We start from the raw sequence: 20,254 nt of genomic DNA on the forward strand, positions 1-20,254 counted from the left end.
GTACAATATAACGGGAGACAATACAGCAACAATACAGTTCAATACAAGAGGGATAGGAGGGCCCTGATCCTGGGAGCTTACAATCTAGGAGGGAGGGGCTAGTGGTACAAAAGGTAGTAACTGTGGGGGATGGACTGGTGGGAGGAATAGAAGATTCCATTATTAGCTTGAGGGCAGGATAGGCTTCCCTGAAGAGATCGGTTTTCAGAGATCGCCTAAAAGTGAGCAGAGTAGGCGATAGTCTGATAAATTGGGGTAGAGAGTTCCAGAGGATGGGGGAAGCTCTGGAAAAGTCCTGGAGACGAGCATGGGAGGAGGAGACAAGGGAGCTAGAGAGTAGGAGGTCTTGCGAGGAGCGGAGAGGACGGTTTGGGTGATATTTGGAGACAAGATCGGTGATGTAATTTGGGGCGGAGTTATAAATGGCTTTATATGTTATTGTTAATGTTTTGAATTTTATCCGTTAGGCAACAGGAAGCCAGTGGAGGGATTGGCAGAGAGGGGTGGAGGACACTGAGTGGAGGCCAGTGGAGGGATTGGCAGAGAGGGGTGGAGGACACTGAATGGAGGCCAGTGGAGGGATTGGCAGAGAGGGGTGGAGGACACTGAATGGAGGCCAGTGGAGGGATTGGCAGGGGGGGTGGAGGACACTGAGTGGAGGCCAGTGGAGGGATTGGCAGAGAGGGGTGGAGGATACTGAGTGGAGGTCAGTGGAGGGATTGGCAGAGAGGGGTGGAGGACACTGAGTGGAGGCCAGTGGAGGGATTGGAAGAGGGGGTGGAGGACACTGAATGGAGGTCAGTGGAGGGATTGGCAGAGAGGGGTGGAGGACACTGAGTGGAGGCCAGTGGAGGGATTGGCAGAGGGGGTGGAGGACACTGAGTGGAGGCCAGTGGAGGGATTAGCAGAGAGGGGTGGAGGCCAGTGGAGGGATTGGCAGAGAGGGGTGGAGGACACTGAGTGGAGGCCAGTGGAGGGATTGGCAGAGAGGGGTGGAGGACACTGAGTGGAGGCCAGTGGAGGGATTGAAATGTGATTTATTATACTTTCTGTTCATTGAGGGATGCAGGTACTTCCTGCGGTTTAGGATCATTCTTTTGGAACTGCTTTCCCTCAAAGCTGAGGCATGCTGGGAGCAGGAAGGGTTATACTGGGTTGGGACACACATTTTGTATTTGCCAGAGTCCAATCCTCCTGTAGAAGACAGTATAACCCAACTGTATCTGACAAAACATGTATTCCTCCATCGTTTGTTGAAGCACACAGCTTAGGCACGGAAGGGTTTGATGCCGTCACCTTCAGTAGCAGGACATTAGGCGCAACCTAAAAAACGTAAAGCATGTCTTTGGGTCAGTCCTGTGGTGATGGCCAAACCCCCTATAAGGCAGGATTCAGCTCTGGCCTGGGGTCTTAGAATTAGGATGCAGAGAGTTTTCTCCTCCCTACAGATGAATAACGTCTATATTCCCATCAAACACTTTCCTGGATAAGGCTTGGGAGTAACGGGTGTGAAAAACCCACATGGAAGGAAAATATATTTGTAATATATTTTAAAAATATTCTCCCCAAATATATTGACACATATATCTGAAATACTATATATATATATATACACACTGTATGTTGAAATGTATTTTTATTATGTCTTTAAAAATACATTTAATCTACACGTTTGGAATGCATTTACAAATATATGTAAAAATATATGTTAAAATGACTTTTATATGTTAAGAAAAAAAAATCTGAAGAATATATTTAAAAAGTATATATTTTTAAAAATACTTTTCATATATGTTGTATAAAAAACACATTTCAGCATGCAGGATTTTATATATATACAGTCAGGTCCATAAATATTGGGACATGGACACAATTCTAACATTTTTGGCTCTATACACCACCACAATGGATTTGAAATGAAATGAACAAGATGTGCTTTAACTGCAGACTGTCAGCATAATTTGAGGGTATTTACATCCAAATCAGGTGAATGGTGTAGGAATTACAACAGTTTGCATATGTGCCTCCCACTTGTTAAGAGATCAAAAGAAATGGGACAATTGGCTTCTCAGCTTTTCCATGGCCAGGTGTGTGTTATTCCCTCATTATCCCAATTACAATGAGCAGATAAAAGGTCCAGAGTTCATTTCAAGTGTGCTATTTGCATTTGGAATCTGTTGCTGTCAACTCTCAAGATGAGATCCAAAGAGCTGTCACTATCAGTGAAGCCATCATTAGGCTGAAAAAAACAAAACAAACCCATCAGAGAGATAGCAAAAACATTAGGCGTGGCCAAAACAACTCTTTGGAACATTCTTAAAAAGAAGGAACGCACCGGTGAGCTCAGCAACACCAAAAGACCCGGAAGACCATGGAAAACAACTGTGGTGGATGACCGAAGAATTCTTTCCCTGGTGAAGAAAACACCCTTCACAACAAACACAAAAATAGTGAAGCGCTAGAATGAATCCCTAAATACGCACACAGTGCATATAATATTAAATGAAAACCATACCTCATAAATAAAATATATCCGTGACATAAAAAAATATATATCAATAGAAAACCAAATATATAAAGAAAATCTTTGTCTTGCCCCTAAATTATTTCTTCAAATCAAACATTAATAGAAAATCCATAATAATGCGAATAAATAGTGATAAAAAAAAAAATATATATATATAAAAAACTGTGTTAATTAACATATATATATATATATGTGATAATTCCAATAATAAATGTGACAATAAAAAATATGAATAGTGAATCTCAATCAAATATACGTGATTGATGTTAAAAAACCATATATTAAACTATTACATATAAAAGAATCCACTGAAACTTGTGATGTTTAAATATAAAAAAGTGTCCATAAATGAACAATCACAGTCCATGCAATACGGTGAAAACGACACTCAGTGTTCTTCACTTCTAGTGCTCAAAACAAGAAAGGGAAGAAATCCTCCAATGGCAGCAATGCCTGCTCACCTCCCCAACTCGACCCGCAAAGGGCCACAAGGCTATAACTCTCCTCCAGGTAATCCTTTGCTTCCAAGCAGCTCAGTAAGGAATCACAGGACCTCCTCTCCACCTCCTCTCAAACGTCATATAGGACACAAACAGAGCTTCCCATAGTGTAATACCATTTATTTAAAGACACTCCATATAGCAAACTGTTTCCACTCACATGCGTTTTGTTAGTAAAATGCAGTCCTCCTCATTCCCTGGGTGCATTCACATGTAGATAGGGAAACCAATATGGTCGCTGTGCTCGGACATCCGTCCCCACGTGACCGGAAATGATGTGTCTCTGGGCTGGGAAAAACGTTCCGACGCGTTGCGTCACGTGCGTCGTGACTTCATCAGGGTACCGCCCCCCAGTGCCAGAATGTGTTTATATAGGGAATGGTCAAATTACCATTCCCAATAGGAGGGCGGGCTCCCGGCGGCCATTTTACCGGAGCCCATGAACCCGACCCAACTCGTGGGGGATAATCTAATCATACCTTCTCCCCTAGTAGCCGGATGAAATCTCTACTATGGTATATATACCTTTGGGCAAAATACACTACATTAATATAAATAATACATGATGTTTATTTAAATAACATTAAAAAACTTACATATTAATCCACTTCATTTAGAAAAAACATCTCCTTACTAATATCTAAAAAACGGGGACAGGGGAAAACACTAAATATATACATATGCCATCACTGTATATATTATAAAAATCTACTATGGGAAAAACCCAAAATAGGAGTGTATATATATATATATATATACATACACACACCTTACACTCATTTAATACCTCAAAACTAAATAATTTTATTATAAAAAATCTAAATATATATATTAAAATGGAAAATTAAAAAAATTAAAAAATAATTAAAACCATATATCTATATAGAAAGAACGGGCCATCCATATCTACTCTATCTTCTCACTGAGAAACTTAGAAAAAAAGAGAACACATTATTGATCTATAACGATCAAAGGGATCCTATAACGGTTTTATTACCATATAGGCATATATAATGTACCCATATATAATTAATAATAATAGTAATCATGTGAATATACCCATGGTCCGAGTTCACAAGAAACTTTCATGACTTTATTATAAATACCGAAAAAACTAAAAACGATCTCTCTAGCATACTAAATAACCTAACTTATATAAACACAGTCATATTCCAAAATAATCTTTGAATAGCCACTAATATACACTTCATGGCTACTTCCTAAGAAATACTAAAATAATTAAAAGTCACTAATAAAACAATTTAAATCAAAATCCACATTTAATCCATAAGGCACTTGCGTATGCATAATATAGATCCATCGGGATTCTGCTTGGCTCAAAGATTTAATCTTACTTCCTCCCCTCCAATGTTTTGTATATTTCTGAATCCCCCAAAATTTTAAACCCGATGGATCCTTATTATGTTGTTTCAGGAAATGTTTTGACACACTATGTTTCGGGAAACCATTTTTTATATTCTGTACATGTTCCCTAATACGTTTCCAGAGTGGTCTCTTTGTCCTTCCTATATACTGTAGGCCGCAATCGCATTCTAAACCATAAACGACCCCCTCTGTACGGCATGAAATAAAATCCTTAATCTCAAATTCAGTTTCATCAAAATTACATTTGAAAGTTTTCCGTTTAACATTATTTCTTTTCGTTTCCCTGCATGCATAACATTGTTTGCATGGAAAAAAGCCAGTATGGTCAAGAAACGTCCCTTTTTTCTTTTTATTAGGTGGATCCAACACACTCTTCACTAACTTCATCCTTAATGTTGGTGCCCTTCTATACACAAATTTAGGACAGTTACCCAACACCGGGTTTAACAAAGGATCTGATTTCAAGATTGGCCAATATTTAGTATATATTTTTTCAATTTTCTTATAATGAACATTGTAATCCAGAATTATGGCCATCTGACTATCAAATCCATCACTCTTCTTTTTGTCTATTATCAATGACTCTCTCTCCATTTTGCCAACTTCCTTTATACTTTTTTCTAATGCTTGTTTTGAATAGCCTTTCTTCAAAAATTTATATTCCATCATTTCTGCTTGTTTCATATATTCCTCCTCATTTGAACAATTTCTCTTCAATCTAACCAGTTGACCCTTTGGTATGTTGTATAGCCATGGAGGAAAATGACAGCTATCAGTTGGTATAAAACCATTCCTGTCTACCTCTTTGAAAAAAGTCTTGGTAATAACCTTACCACCTTCATTTTTAATATTTAAATCTAGAAAATTGACTTCATGACTATCATAGGTCCAAGAAAAATGTATATTTTTATTATTAATATTCATTCTGTTCAGAAAACCTAATAATGCCTCATTATTACCTTTCCAGATGATGATCACATCATCAATATACCTGGAGTATAGCATAAGTTCCTCAGGGGTCTGCTTATAAACAGCCTCTTCCTCCCAGTGGGCCATATATAGATTGGCCACACTAGGGGCGAATTTGGCCCCCATTGCTACTCCCTTCACTTGTTGGAAAAAGGTCTTATCATGCCAAAAATAATTATGTTGGAGGCCAAATTCTAAACATTTCAATATGTACTTTCTTTGAGGCCACCCAATATTCGAATATTCTCTAAGCCCCCATGTGACTGCCTCCACTGCTCCATCGTGGTCGATAATTGTATACAGGAAGGTCACGTCAGCACTTGCTAGAATGATCTCTGAATTGAACTCCATTTTATTTAATTGTTGAATTAAGTGCTTCGTATCTCGTAAATAGGCTTTAGTTTTCTGAACTACTGGCTGTAGATAAAAATCAACATATTGGCCTAATCTGGCCAGGACTGATTGTATCCCGTTCACAATCGGTCTCCCTGGAGGTTCTTTTAAGTTCTTATGTATTTTGGGAATCGTATAAATTATAGGTATCCGACAAACTTCTGGTATCAAATATTTTGCCTCCTTTTTGTTCAGGAAATTCTTTTTCTCTCCTTCCTGTACAAGCTTAACCAAATTTTTCTTATAAGACAATGTCGGATCTTTGGAAATAACTTTATATGTGGTGGTGTCAGACAATTGTTTATTTAAATCCTGTAAATAATACTCCTTTGACAAAATTACAATGCCACCACCTTTGTCTGCTGGTCTTATTACAATATTATCTCTTTTCGAGAGTCTATTGATTCCTGTTTGTATACCGATATTAGTTACCACTTTAGGAATTTTTAATTTGTCCAGATCATAGTTAACCATACGCTTAAAAACTTCTATGTGGTGATTACTGGATAACTGGGGGTTAAAAAGTGACCTATTTTTAAAATGACTGTGTATAATATTACTACTAGAACAATTCCCTATATTGCTTTTAGCCCCTGGTAGTCCTAAAAAATACTTTTTAATATTTAACTTACGAATAAATTTTTGGGTATCCACATATATGTCAAACTTATTAGCTGCTTTAGGTGGTGCATACTTCAAACCTTTGTCTAAAGCCATTATCTCCTCTTTAGTCAAATCACATCCACTTAAATTGAACACTCCCTCCCCTATTGTTCTCTTTTTCTTTTGCTGTTTCCGCCCTGCCCTGCACCCTCTCCTCTTGGGGGGCTTTTCCACCTTACTCCCTCCGGGCTCCTGTCTCTGTCTAAAAAATCTCTCTGAGGGAATTCATTCCTGAGTACCTCATATCTATTATACGTATTAAACGTATCTCTCGGACTTCTTCCTCCTCCATTAGGTGGATACCATCTCTCTTGTGGGTAAAATCTCGGGCTTCTTTCTGAGTGGTAATTGTACATTTTATTTGGATAGTACTCAGGTCTAGGCGGACCATAGTATTCCGGTCTTTGATAATTATTTGGATTATTCCACTGAGGATATGGTCTCCAACCATTACCTCCATTTTTACCTTTGGGTTTCTTAAAAGAAGGTCCCCCGTATTTTGGTTGTTGCCTCCATCCATTATGGGGAGTATGGTATGAAGGACCATAATAATTGGCCTTTTGCTCGTTATTATTCCTAGGCACTTTTGGTGGTATTGGGAGGGATCTATTTGTATCTATCTTTTGTTCTTTAACCGGAGTGGTATTATTGGATACAGTCTCTGTCTCTACTGGGGAGTTCTGCCATTTAAAAACTTGTTCCTTTTTAAAATCATTAAAATCTCTCTGATATTTCTTTGTTTTTCTGTATTTTATCTCTTGATCAAGTTTCTCTAAGTCTTTATTTAACCTTTTATTATATGGTTCTAAATCAACAGAATCCTTCATGGGTTCCAACTTCTGTTTAATTTCTCCCATTTGGGATTCTAAATTCCTTAATTTCCTCTGTTTCCTTTTAAGTAGAAATTTCAAAAGCTCTAAACCTTTCTCATGGAAGAACTCGAACCATTCCTCAGTTGCTTCCGTATCATCTAACCCATCACAGATGGGTATATCCCACCTGAACCTCCTCGGCACTAATCTATCTTTGAGGTATTTATCAAAGGTGGTCATATCCCACCACACAGACAACTTCTTTTCCATTAGGTGTCCTAATTTCCTGTACATAGTGTCTAAATCGTTATTAAGGGCATGTTCGGTATGGTTAAACAATTCATCAACATTAATAGTCCGATTTTCCACAAACCGGAATATCTCCATACTGGCTGCAAGAGGTTAGATAGTTACTAAAAGATAATGAATGGAAATATCCTCCTGCGCTTGGTATGGGTTCAGGTGGGATATACCCATCTGTGATGGGTTAGATGATACGGAAGCAACTGAGGAATGGTTCGAGTTCTTCCATGAGAAAGGTTTAGAGCTTTTGAAATTTCTACTTAAAAGGAAACAGAGGAAATTAAGGAATTTAGAATCCCAAATGGGAGAAATTAAACAGAAGTTGGAACCCATGAAGGATTCTGTTGATTTAGAACCATATAATAAAAGGTTAAATAAAGACTTAGAGAAACTTGATCAAGAGATAAAATACAGAAAAACAAAGAAATATCAGAGAGATTTTAATGATTTTAAAAAGGAACAAGTTTTTAAATGGCAGAACTCCCCAGTAGAGACAGAGACTGTATCCAATAATACCACTCCGGTTAAAGAACAAAAGATAGATACAAATAGATCCCTCCCAATACCACCAAAAGTGCCTAGGAATAATAACGAGCAAAAGGCCAATTATTATGGTCCTTCATACCATACTCCCCATAATGGATGGAGGCAACAACCAAAAAACGGGGGACCTTCTTTTAAGAAACCCAAAGGTAAAAATGGAGGTAATGGTTGGAGACCATATCCTCAGTGGAATAATCCAAATAATTATCAAAGACCGGAATACTATGGTCCGCCTAGACCTGAGTACTATCCAAATAAAATGTACAATTACCACTCAGAAAGAAGCCCGAGATTTTACCCACAAGAGAGATGGTATCCACCTAATGGAGGAGGAAGAAGTCCGAGAGATACGTTTAATACGTATAATAGATATGAGGTACTCAGGAATGAATTCCCTCAGAGAGATTTTTTAGACAGAGACAGGAGCCCGGAGGGAGTAAGGTGGAAAAGCCCCCCAAGAGGAGAGGGTGCAGGGCAGGGCGGAAACAGCAAAAGAAAAAGAGAACAATAGGGGAGGGAGTGTTCAATTTAAGTGGATGTGATTTGACTAAAGAGGAGATAATGGCTTTAGACAAAGGTTTGAAGTATGCACCACCTAAAGCAGCTAATAAGTTTGACATATATGTGGATACCCAAAAATTTATTCGTAAGTTAAATATTAAAAAGTATTTTTTAGGACTACCAAGGGCTAAAAGCAATATAGGGAATTGTTCTAGTAGTAATATTATACACAGTCATTTTAAAAATAGGTCACTTTTTAACCCCCAGTTATCCAGTAATCACCACATAGAAGTTTTTAAGCGTATGGTTAACTATGATCTGGACAAATTAAAAATTCCTAAAGTGGTAACTAATATCGGTATACAAACAGGAATCAATAGACTCTCGAAAAGAGATAATATTGTAATAAGACCAGCAGACAAAGGTGGTGGCATTGTAATTTTGTCAAAGGAGTATTATTTACAGGATTTAAATAAACAATTGTCTGACACCACCACATATAAAGTTATTTCCAAAGATCCGACATTGTCTTATAAGAAAAATTTGGTTAAGCTTGTACAGGAAGGAGAGAAAAAGAATTTCCTGAACAAAAAGGAGGCAAAATATTTGATACCAGAAGTTTGTCGGATACCTATAATTTATACGATTCCCAAAATACATAAGAACTTAAAAGAACCTCCAGGGAGACCGATTGTGAACGGGATACAATCAGTCCTGGCCAGATTAGGCCAATATGTTGATTTTTATCTACAGCCAGTAGTTCAGAAAACTAAAGCCTATTTACGAGATACGAAGCACTTAATTCAACAATTAAATAAAATGGAGTTCAATTCAGAGATCATTCTAGCAAGTGCTGACGTGACCTCCCTGTATACAATTATCGACCACGATGGAGCAGTGGAGGCAGTCACATGGGGGCTTAGAGAATATTCGAATATTGGGTGGCCTCAAAGAAAGTACATATTGAAATGTTTAGAATTTGGCCTCCAACATAATTATTTTTGGCATGATAAGACCTTTTTCCAACAAGTGAAGGGAGTAGCAATGGGGGCCAAATTCGCCCCTAGTGTGGCCAATCTATATATGGCCCACTGGGAGGAAGAGGCTGTTTATAAGCAGACCCCTGAGGAACTTATGCTATACTCCAGGTATATTGATGATGTGATCATCATCTGGAAAGGTAATAATGAGGCATTATTAGGTTTTCTGAACAGAATGAATATTAATAATAAAAATATACATTTTTCTTGGACCTATGATAGTCATGAAGTCAATTTTCTAGATTTAAATATTAAAAATGAAGGTGGTAAGGTTATTACCAAGACTTTTTTCAAAGAGGTAGACAGGAATGGTTTTATACCAACTGATAGCTGTCATTTTCCTCCATGGCTATACAACATACCAAAGGGTCAACTGGTTAGATTGAAGAGAAATTGTTCAAATGAGGAGGAATATATGAAACAAGCAGAAATGATGGAATATAAATTTTTGAAGAAAGGCTATTCAAAACAAGCATTAGAAAAAAGTATAAAGGAAGTTGGCAAAATGGAGAGAGAGTCATTGATAATAGACAAAAAGAAGAGTGATGGATTTGATAGTCAGATGGCCATAATTCTGGATTACAATGTTCATTATAAGAAAATTGAAAAAATATATACTAAATATTGGCCAATCTTGAAATCAGATCCTTTGTTAAACCCGGTGTTGGGTAACTGTCCTAAATTTGTGTATAGAAGGGCACCAACATTAAGGATGAAGTTAGTGAAGAGTGTGTTGGATCCACCTAATAAAAAGAAAAAAGGGACGTTTCTTGACCATACTGGCTTTTTTCCATGCAAACAATGTTATGCATGCAGGGAAACGAAAAGAAATAATGTTAAACGGAAAACTTTCAAATGTAATTTTGATGAAACTGAATTTGAGATTAAGGATTTTATTTCATGCCGTACAGAGGGGGTCGTTTATGGTTTAGAATGCGATTGCGGCCTACAGTATATAGGAAGGACAAAGAGACCACTCTGGAAACGTATTAGGGAACATGTACAGAATATAAAAAATGGTTTCCCGAAACATAGTGTGTCAAAACATTTCCTGAAACAACATAATAAGGATCCATCGGGTTTAAAATTTTGGGGGATTCAGAAATATACAAAACATTGGAGGGGAGGAAGTAAGATTAAATCTTTGAGCCAAGCAGAATCCCGATGGATCTATATTATGCATACGCAAGTGCCTTATGGATTAAATGTGGATTTTGATTTAAATTGTTTTATTAGTGACTTTTAATTATTTTAGTATTTCTTAGGAAGTAGCCATGAAGTGTATATTAGTGGCTATTCAAAGATTATTTTGGAATATGACTGTGTTTATATAAGTTAGGTTATTTAGTATGCTAGAGAGATCGTTTTTAGTTTTTTCGGTATTTATAATAAAGTCATGAAAGTTTCTTGTGAACTCGGACCATGGGTATATTCACATGATTACTATTATTATTAATTATATATGGGTACATTATATATGCCTATATGGTAATAAAACCGTTATAGGATCCCTTTGATCGTTATAGATCAATAATGTGTTCTCTTTTTTTCTAAGTTTCTCAGTGAGAAGATAGAGTAGATATGGATGGCCCGTTCTTTCTATATAGATATATGGTTTTAATTATTTTTTAATTTTTTTAATTTTCTATTTTAATATATATATTTAGATTTTTTATAATAAAATTATTTAGTTTTGAGGTATTAAATGAGTGTAAGGTGTGTGTATGTATATATATATATATATATACACTCCTATTTTGGGTTTTTCCCATAGTAGATTTTTATAATATATACAGTGATGGCATATGTATATATTTAGTGTTTTCCCCTGTCCCCGTTTTTTAGATATTAGTAAGGAGATGTTTTTTCTAAATGAAGTGGATTAATATGTAAGTTTTTTAATGTTATTTAAATAAACATCATGTATTATTTATATTAATGTAGTGTATTTTGCCCAAAGGTATATATACCATAGTAGAGATTTCATCCGGCTACTAGGGGAGAAGGTATGATTAGATTATCCCCCACGAGTTGGGTCGGGTTCATGGGCTCCGGTAAAATGGCCGCCGGGAGCCCGCCCTCCTATTGGGAATGGTAATTTGACCATTCCCTATATAAACACATTCTGGCACTGGGGGGCGGTACCCTGATGAAGTCACGACGCACGTGACGCAACGCGTCGGAACGTTTTTCCCAGCCCAGAGACACATCATTTCCGGTCACGTGGGGACGGATGTCCGAGCACAGCGACCATATTGGTTTCCCTATCTACATGTGAATGCACCCAGGGAATGAGGAGGACTGCATTTTACTAACAAAACGCATGTGAGTGGAAACAGTTTGCTATATGGAGTGTCTTTAAATAAATGGTATTGCACTATGGGAAGCTCTGTTTGTGTCCTATATGACGTTTGAGAGGAGGTGGAGAGGAGGTCCTGTGATTCCTTACTGAGCTGCTTGGAAGCAAAGGATTACCTGGAGGAGAGTTATAGCCTTGTGGCCCTTTGCGGGTCGAGTTGGGGAGGTGAGCAGGCATTGCTGCCATTGGAGGATTTCTTCCCTTTCTTGTTTTGAGCACTAGAAGTGAAGAACACTGAGTGTCGTTTTCACCGTATTGCATGGACTGTGATTGTTCATTTATGGACACTTTTTTATATTTAAACATCACAAGTTTCAGTGGATTCTTTTATATGTAATAGTTTAATATATGGTTTTTTAACATCAATCACGTATATTTGATTGAGATTCACTATTCATATTTTTTATTGTCACATTTATTATTGGAATTATCACATATATATATATATGTTAATTAACACAGTTTTTTATATATATATATTTTTTTTTTATCACTATTTATTCGCATTATTATGGATTTTCTATTAATGTTTGATTTGAAGAAATAATTTAGGGGCAAGACAAAGATTTTCTTTATATATTTGGTTTTCTATTGATATATATTTTTTTATGTCACGGATATATTTTATTTATGAGGTATGGTTTTCATTTAATATTATATGCACTGTGTGCGTATTTAGGGATTCATTCTAGCGCTTCACTATTTTTGTGTTTGATATTTTATCACTTATTGGTTAAGGCAGAGTGATAGCAGCTGTTAGGATAGGGACTCACCCATACCAAGCGCAGGAGGATATTTCCATTCATTACCCTTCACAACAGTTGGCCAGATCAAGAACACTCTCCAGGAGGTAGGTGTATGTGTGTCAAAGTCACCAATCAAGAGAAGACTTCACCAGAGTGAATACAGAGGGTTCACCACAAGATGGAAACCATTGGTGAGCCTCAAAAACAGGAAGGCCAGATTAGAGTTTGCCAAACGACATGTAAAAAAGCCTTCACAGTTCTGGAACAACATCCTATGGACAGATGAGACCGACATCAACTTGTACCAGAGTGATGGGAAGAGAAGAGTATGGAGAAGGAAAGGAACTGCTCATGATCCTAAGCATACCACCTCATCAGTGAAGCATGGTGGTGGTAGTGTCATGGCGTGGGCATGTATGGCTGCCAATGGAACTGGTTCTCTTGTATTTATTGATGATGTGACTGCTGACAAGAGCAGCCGGATGAATTCTGAAGTGTTTCGGGAATATTATTGGCTCATATTCAGCCAAATCCTTCACAACTCATTGGACGCTTCACAGTGCAGATGGACAATGACCCAAAGCAGACTGCAAAAGCAACCAAAGAAGTGGAATGTTCTGCAATGGCCAAGTCCATCACCTGACCTGAATCCGATTGAGCATTTCACTTGCTGAAGACAAAACTGAAGGGAAAATGCTCCAAGAACAAGCAGGAACTGAAGACAGTTGCAGTAGAGGCCTGGCAGAGCATCACCAGGGATGAAACCCAGCGTCTGGTGATGTCTATGCGTTCCAGGCTTCAGGCTGTAATTGACTGCAAAGGATTTGCAACCAAGTATTAAAAAGTGAAAGTTTGATTTATAATATTTATTCTGTCCCATTACTTTTGGTGCCTTAACAAGTGGGAGGCACCTATGCAAACTGTTGTAATTCCTACACCGTTCACCTGATTTGGATGTAAATACCCTCAAATTAAAGCTGACAGTCTGCAGTTAAAGCACATCTTGTTAGTTTCATTTCAAATCCATTGTGGTGGTGTATAGAGCCAAAAATGTTAGAATTGTGTCCATGTCCCAATATTTATGGACCTGACTGTATATATATATATATATATATATATATATATATATATATTGAATATGGTCCCAGCTAAAAGAACTTCCCCCAGCTAAAAGAAAGAAAAAGTTTCCTTTTAGTTTATTTCCCCGAGTTAAAAGAAACAATGTTTCCTGTTAGTTTCTTAGAAGAAAAAGTTTCCTTTTAGTTTCTTAGAAGAAAAAGTTTCCTTTCAGTTTATTTCCCCCAGTTAAAAGAAACAATGTTTCCTATTAGTTTCTAAGAAGAAACAAAGTTTCCTTTTTAGTTTCTTAGAAGAAACAAAGTTTCCTTTTTAGTTTCTTAGAAGAAACAAAGTTTCCTTTTTAGATTCTTAGAAAAAACAAAGTTTCCTTTTTAGTTTCTTAGAAGAAACAAAGTTTCCTTTAGCTCCAGGGAAAGTGACAGAAAGTTCTGTGAGCTATAGTGCATAAAAAAATTAAAAAAAAAACGGCAATTGCATTTAAAAATCGGCGTACACTTCGTATTGTGAAAAAAAAATTGTAAAGAAATTCGTAAACCGAAAATTACATTAACTGTGGCATTCGTAAACCGAGGAAAACGCTGACTGGAGTAGCTGCAAATATACACCAGCTTAGCACCTTGTAATGGAGCCTTGACTGAAGAAAGGTGATCTGGAATGAAGAAAAAATAGCTAGCAAGAGAAAAGTTCGATTTCTCTCAGCAGAGCTGACGAGACGTCCATCTTCCAAGGTCACTAGCAAAAAAAAAAAGTGAAGGCATGTTGGCAGTAGGAGAGGTCATGCTGGGTCTGGCCCACAAGCTGTTTGCCAGCGTCCAAACCCTTCTCCAAGTAGTAAAATAACCCAACGATCCCCGAATTCCTGGGTCCCTCCGGGATTTTTAGCTCCACCTGAACCGCCTTACCTTGCTGGAACTGCTCTAGCACCATCTGCAGGTTGGTCAGCGATAACGCGTATTGTTTGACTTGCTCTTGGGACATGATCAGTTGCTGTGAAACCTCATCTCTCTGACGGGACACCATACTGAGCTGCTCTTGTAGAGACTCCACCTGTATCGTAGCCTGGTGACTAAACCAACAAAACAGCCAGTTAAGGCCGGCCATACATTAAACAATTTTCTTAAGATTTTTGGTTTAGATTTACCAAAATCCATATAATAACACTTTCGATTGTATCCAATTAGGCCAGCTCTTGCACTACATAGTTGAAGGTAAATCTAAAGGAAATTGGGCGGAAATTGGGCAGAAAATTGTATAGTGTACGGCCAGCCTAATGCCGGCCATAGACGAGTCGAAAATCGGCTGATTTTTTCGCCAAAAAAAAAAAAAATCGGCCGATTTTCGACTCGTCTATGGCCAGCATTAGGCTGGCCATACACTATACTTTTTTCCTGGAGATTTTTGGTTTAGATTTACCAAAAACCATATAATATGAGGTCAAACCTAACATCACTTTCAATTGTATCCAATCAGGCAGGCTCTTGGACTACATAGTAGAAGGTAAATCTAAAGGAAATTGGGCAGAAAATTGTACAGAAAATTGTATAGTGTATGGCCGGCCTTAGAGATCACCGGTTCTATGAACCACCCAAATATTGTCCCTTCCACAGACTCCGGTACCTGGCTGTCTCCACTGCTGTGGAGGAAGATAAAAGCCTCTCTTCTAAGATTGCCACTTTCTTTCGGAGTTCCTTCTCCCGATCCTCAGCGGCCACAGCCTCGCGGGTGTAGGAGTCCTCCATTTCCAGCAGGTGATTGCGCAGCCGGTCCAGTTCCTGCTTGAGGCGCTGTTCTTTGTCTCGTAGATGCTGGACCTGAGGGATTTCATACCGATTAACCCCTTCCAGTCCAGACGCTTTCCCCCCCTTCCAGTCCTGACGCTCCCCCCCCCTTCCAGTCCCGACGCTTCCCCCCCTTCCAGTCCGGACGCTTTCCCCCCCTTCCAGTCCCGACGCTCCCCCCCCCTTCCAGTCCCGACGCTCTCCCCCCCTTCCAGTCCCGACGCTTTCCCCCCCTTCCAGTCCCGACGCTTTCCCCCCCTTCCAGTCCCGACGCTTTCCCCCCCTTCCAGTCCCGATGCTCCCCCCCTTCCAGTCCCGACGCTTTCCCCCCCTTCCAGTCCCGACGCTTTCCCCCCCTTCCAGTCCCGACGCTTTCCCCCCCTTCCAGTCCCGATGCTCCCCCCCCCATCCAGTCCGGACGCTTCCCCCCCTTCCAGTCCGGACGCTTCCCCCCCCCTTCCAGTCCGGACGCTTCCCCCCCTTCCAGTCCGGACGCTTCCCCCCCTTCCAGTCCGGACGCTTCCCCCCCCTTCCAGTCCGGACGCTTCCCCCCCCTTCCAGTCCGGACACTTTCCCCCCCCTTCCAGTCCGGACACTTTCCCCCCCCTTCCAGTCCGGACACTTTCCCCCCCCCCCCCTTCCAGTCCGGACACTTTCCCCCCCCCCCCTTCCAGTCCGGACACTTTCCCCCCCCCCCCCCTTCCAGTCCGGACACTTTCCCCCCCCCCCTTCCAGTCCGGACACTTCCCCCCCCCCCCTTCCAGTCCGGACACTTCCCCCCCCCCCTTCCAGTCCGGACACTTTCCCCCCCTTCCAGTCCGGACACTTTCCCCCCCTTCCAGTCCGGACACTTTCCCCCCCTTCCAGTCCGGACACTTCCCCCCCCCCCTTCCAGTCCGGACACTCCCCCCCCCCCCCCCCCCCTTCCAGTCCGGACACTTTCCCCCCCTTCCAGTCCGGACACTTTCCCCCCCCTTCCAGTCCGGACACTTCCCCCCCCCCCCCTTCCAGTCCGGACACTTCCCCCCCCCCCCTTCCAGTCCGGACACTTTCACCCCCTTCCTGTACGGACACTTTCCCCTCCTTACAGTCCGGACACTTCCCCCCCCCCCCCTTCCAGTCCGGACACTTCCCCCCCCCCCCCTTCCAGTCCGGACACTTCCCCCCCCCCCCCCCTTCCAGACCGGACACTTCCCCCCCCCCCCCCCCTCCAGTCCGGACACTTTCACCCCCTTCCTGTACGGACACTTTCCCCTCCTTACAGTCCGGACACTTCCCCCCCCCCCCCTTCCAGTCCGGACACTTTCCCCCCCTTCCAGTCCGGACACTTTCACCCCCTTCCAGTCCGGACACTTTCCCCCCCTTCCAGTCCGGACACTTTCACCCCCTTCCAGTCCGGACACTTTCCCCCCCTTCCAGTCCGGACACTTTCCCCCCCCTTCCAGACCGGACACTTTCACCCCCTTCCTGCCCAGGCCAATTTTCAGCTTTTAGCGCCATCACACTTTCAATGACAATTGCGCGGTCATGCAACACTGTACCCATATGAATTTTTTAGCATTTTTTTTTTAGACAGATTAAACTTTATTTTGGTGGTATTTATTCACCGCTGGGATTTTTATTTCTTTTGCTATGTAAATGAAAAAGTCTGAAACATTTTGAAAAAAAGTGTTTTTCTTATAAAATTTTGCAAATAAATAATATTTCATCATAAATCTTGGCCAATATTTATTCCGTTATCTTTTTAGTAAAAAAAAAAATTATAATTTTAAAATTTTTTTTGCAGAAGTGACATCTTGCTTACTACTTTTCATGTGATCACTGACTGGCCAATCAGTGATCACATGATCGGGACCTCGCACAGAGGTCCCGTACGACGATCGGTGTTCCACTGTGTCCTGAGGACACAGCGGGCACCGGATTGCGGTGCTGCGTGCTCCCAGGGAGCGCATACGAGCAGGGGGCGGGGGGGCCGTTTATAAACAGCCACCCAACCCTGCACTGCCACCGTCCAGCCGTTTATATACAGCAGCCAGACGGGAGGTGGTTAAAGCGTCCAATAGAAAAACAAACATAAAAAAACAACATTCAAAAACCCAAAAACAAACAACATGTAAAAGATGCCAGCACAGAGCACCAAAAAGTAATGCATTTGTCAGGGTCTGTGATCTGACTGGGGAAATTTCCCCCAACATCCTGTCCTCAGGACACCATTCGCACAAATAGGTAGAGCCAGGGGCGGACTGACCATTCGGGTGCTCGGGCACTGCTTGAGGGCCCAGGGTCAGTAGGGGGCCCCATGAGATGCCCTGGTACCTTTCAAAGGCTTTTTTGGGTGTGGTTTGAGTGTAGGCGAGGACACAGGGGCCCCATGATCCCCTATTGCTCGGGGGCCCCATGAGTTGTCAGTCCGCCCCTGGGTAGAGCTTTTGTGTAAGGCACAGCCGTCAATAAAATATTGTCCCTTTCCTCTTAGGGTTCCATATACACAGGGCGCTTGGAAAACTCTTCTGAACGATGGAAACTGACTGCTGGAAAACACCACGTTTGCATACCGCGTTTATGCGCGTTTGCGTAAACAAAACAATCTTCCTCCCCGTTGGAGAGTCATGGTAATCACTGGGCGCCGGTGGGTCAATACCGGCCGAGACCCGGTGATTGACATCCATGGCAGCACAGGTAGGGCACACGCGCGCCCCCTACCCGGTGATGAAGAATGTCGTATATATACGTGATTTTGCGCACAGGTGAGCAAACGCCGGTAAAATCTACTCCTGAACACAAGTTTGGTGCGTTCAAAAAAAAAAAAAAAAAACGACGGTAAATTCAACTGCCTGTAAAGGACGATGTGTATATGGACACATAGGAGAACATTGGGGAGAGTTCAGGGGATGGTGAAAAAAAAGCAGAAAAGCTGCTAAATGTGAGTCTATCAGCTGCAGTGTACATGGGCCCTTCAGTCTGTCCCCACAGGAGAGGTTTCCCGTCAGGGATAATAAAAATCCGATCAGAACTTGAACCCGTCTCTGCTCTAAAACACAACGGGGGCGCTGGGGTGATGAGAACTGCAGCGGTTACATTCACACATCCTGGAAGTACATTGAAAGCTTTGCTTACCCCGGCATGTAAAAGTGCAGATTTGCTGGATGTAGAAGACAACAGTTAGTATAACTACTTTACATAGTTACATAGTTAGTCTGGCTGAAAAAAGACAAAAGTCCATCCAGTTCAACCATTAAAAAAAAAAAAAAAAAAAAAAGATAAAATCCTACACCCACAGTTGATCCAGAGGAAGGCAAAAAACCCAGCAAAGCACGATCCAATTGGCTCCTGCAGGGGAAAAAATTCCTTCCTGATTCCCCGAGAGGCAATCGGATATTCCCTGGATCAGCTTTAATCCTGGGAAAGTAATTGTGTCCACAATTGGGTCCTAAAATACTAAGTAATATTCAAACACTGAACTTACGCAGAGGGAACGATCGCAAGATCCAGAAACAGAAACCAATCAGCGCCAGCACACGACGCATATACGAAGGCCGTGGGGAATATGTGCTCAGAGAGAAAGTGCTAGTCATGTGACCAAAGGCTTCTAATCACAGGAATCCGTAAAGAGAAAGAACATGTGACCAGCCTCTGGGGAGGGGCCAATGTGTCAATGGCTTGTTTCATCTTCCACATGCCCAGCTGGACCATAAAAGAGCCCCATGAAGATGGAGGCATTTCCAAAATTGTAAGCGTGTTAACCACTTCCAGTCCAGACGCTTTCCCCCCCTTCCAGTCTGGACGCTTTCACCCCCTTCCAGTCCCGGCCAATTTTCAGCTTTCAGCGCTATCACACTCTGAATGTCAATTGCGCGGTCATGCAACACTGTACCCATATGAATTTTTTAGCATTTTTTTTTTAAACAGATAAAACTTTATTTTGGTGATATTTATTCACCGCTGGGATTTTTATTTTTTTTTGCTATATAAAATGAAAAAGTCCAAAAATTCTGAAGAAAAAAAGTGTTAATCTTATACAATTTTGCAAATAAATAATCTTTCTTCATAAATCTTGGCCAAAATGTATTCAGTTATCTTTATAGTAAAAGAAAAACTCCAATTAGTTTATAACCAAAAATTATATTTTTTCAAAATTTGTTTTTACATTTTTATTTTTAATATTTATGTTTTTTTTAACATACTGTCACCATAGTGACACTGTACTACTTGTGGGGGTGATAAAGATTTTTTGGTTTTTTTTACACCGATTGCTTTTACACCCATAAAGGCTGTAAAAGGAATCATTTCTCCTGCTCTCTGGCTGCATTCTTGCAGCCATTGAGAAATACTGTGTGAGCTGTGATTAGTCACAGCTTGTCACATGGTACAAGGCTGTTGTGAATAGCCCTGTACCATGTGACCTCTGTGATCATTCACAGATTTCACACGTAGTAAGCAATGATGTCAGGAAGTAGCAGATATACTGCTACAGGGCGGCACCTGTGCACAGAATCACATATATACGTCATTCTGTATTACCAGGTAGGGGGCACACGTGCGCCCTACCCGTGCTGCTATTTGCGGCCAAGGATGTTTTCTCCCTGATCTTACAGTCACTGTTAACCACCTCCCGTGCGGCTGTTGTATATAAACGGCCGGACGGTTGCAGTGC

The 20,254-nt window shown here is 40.8% G+C and overlaps 1 protein-coding gene across 1 annotated transcript in view; it reads right to left on the minus strand.

Annotated features, from left to right (window-relative positions):
• The window catches only part of TRIP11 (thyroid hormone receptor interactor 11), a gene marked incomplete at its 5' end in the record, with an annotated part of 72,984 nt that extends 57,351 nt beyond the window's left edge, over window positions 1–15,633 (minus strand). Inside the window, 2 exons of the mRNA XM_089663830.1 lie at window positions 14,725–14,888; window positions 15,440–15,633. Of these exons, the coding sequence (XP_089519956.1) occupies window positions 14,725–14,888; window positions 15,440–15,633 (358 nt within the window). The remainder of the gene's footprint in view (window positions 1–14,724; window positions 14,889–15,439) is intronic.
• Window positions 15,634–20,254: the final 4,621 nt, after the last annotated feature.

The sequence above is a fragment of the Staurois parvus genome, unplaced genomic scaffold (assembly GCF_062004578.1).
Source record: "Staurois parvus isolate SC_StPar_1 unplaced genomic scaffold, SC_StPar_1.0 ptg001780l, whole genome shotgun sequence".
NCBI lineage: Eukaryota > Metazoa > Chordata > Amphibia > Anura > Ranidae > Staurois > Staurois parvus.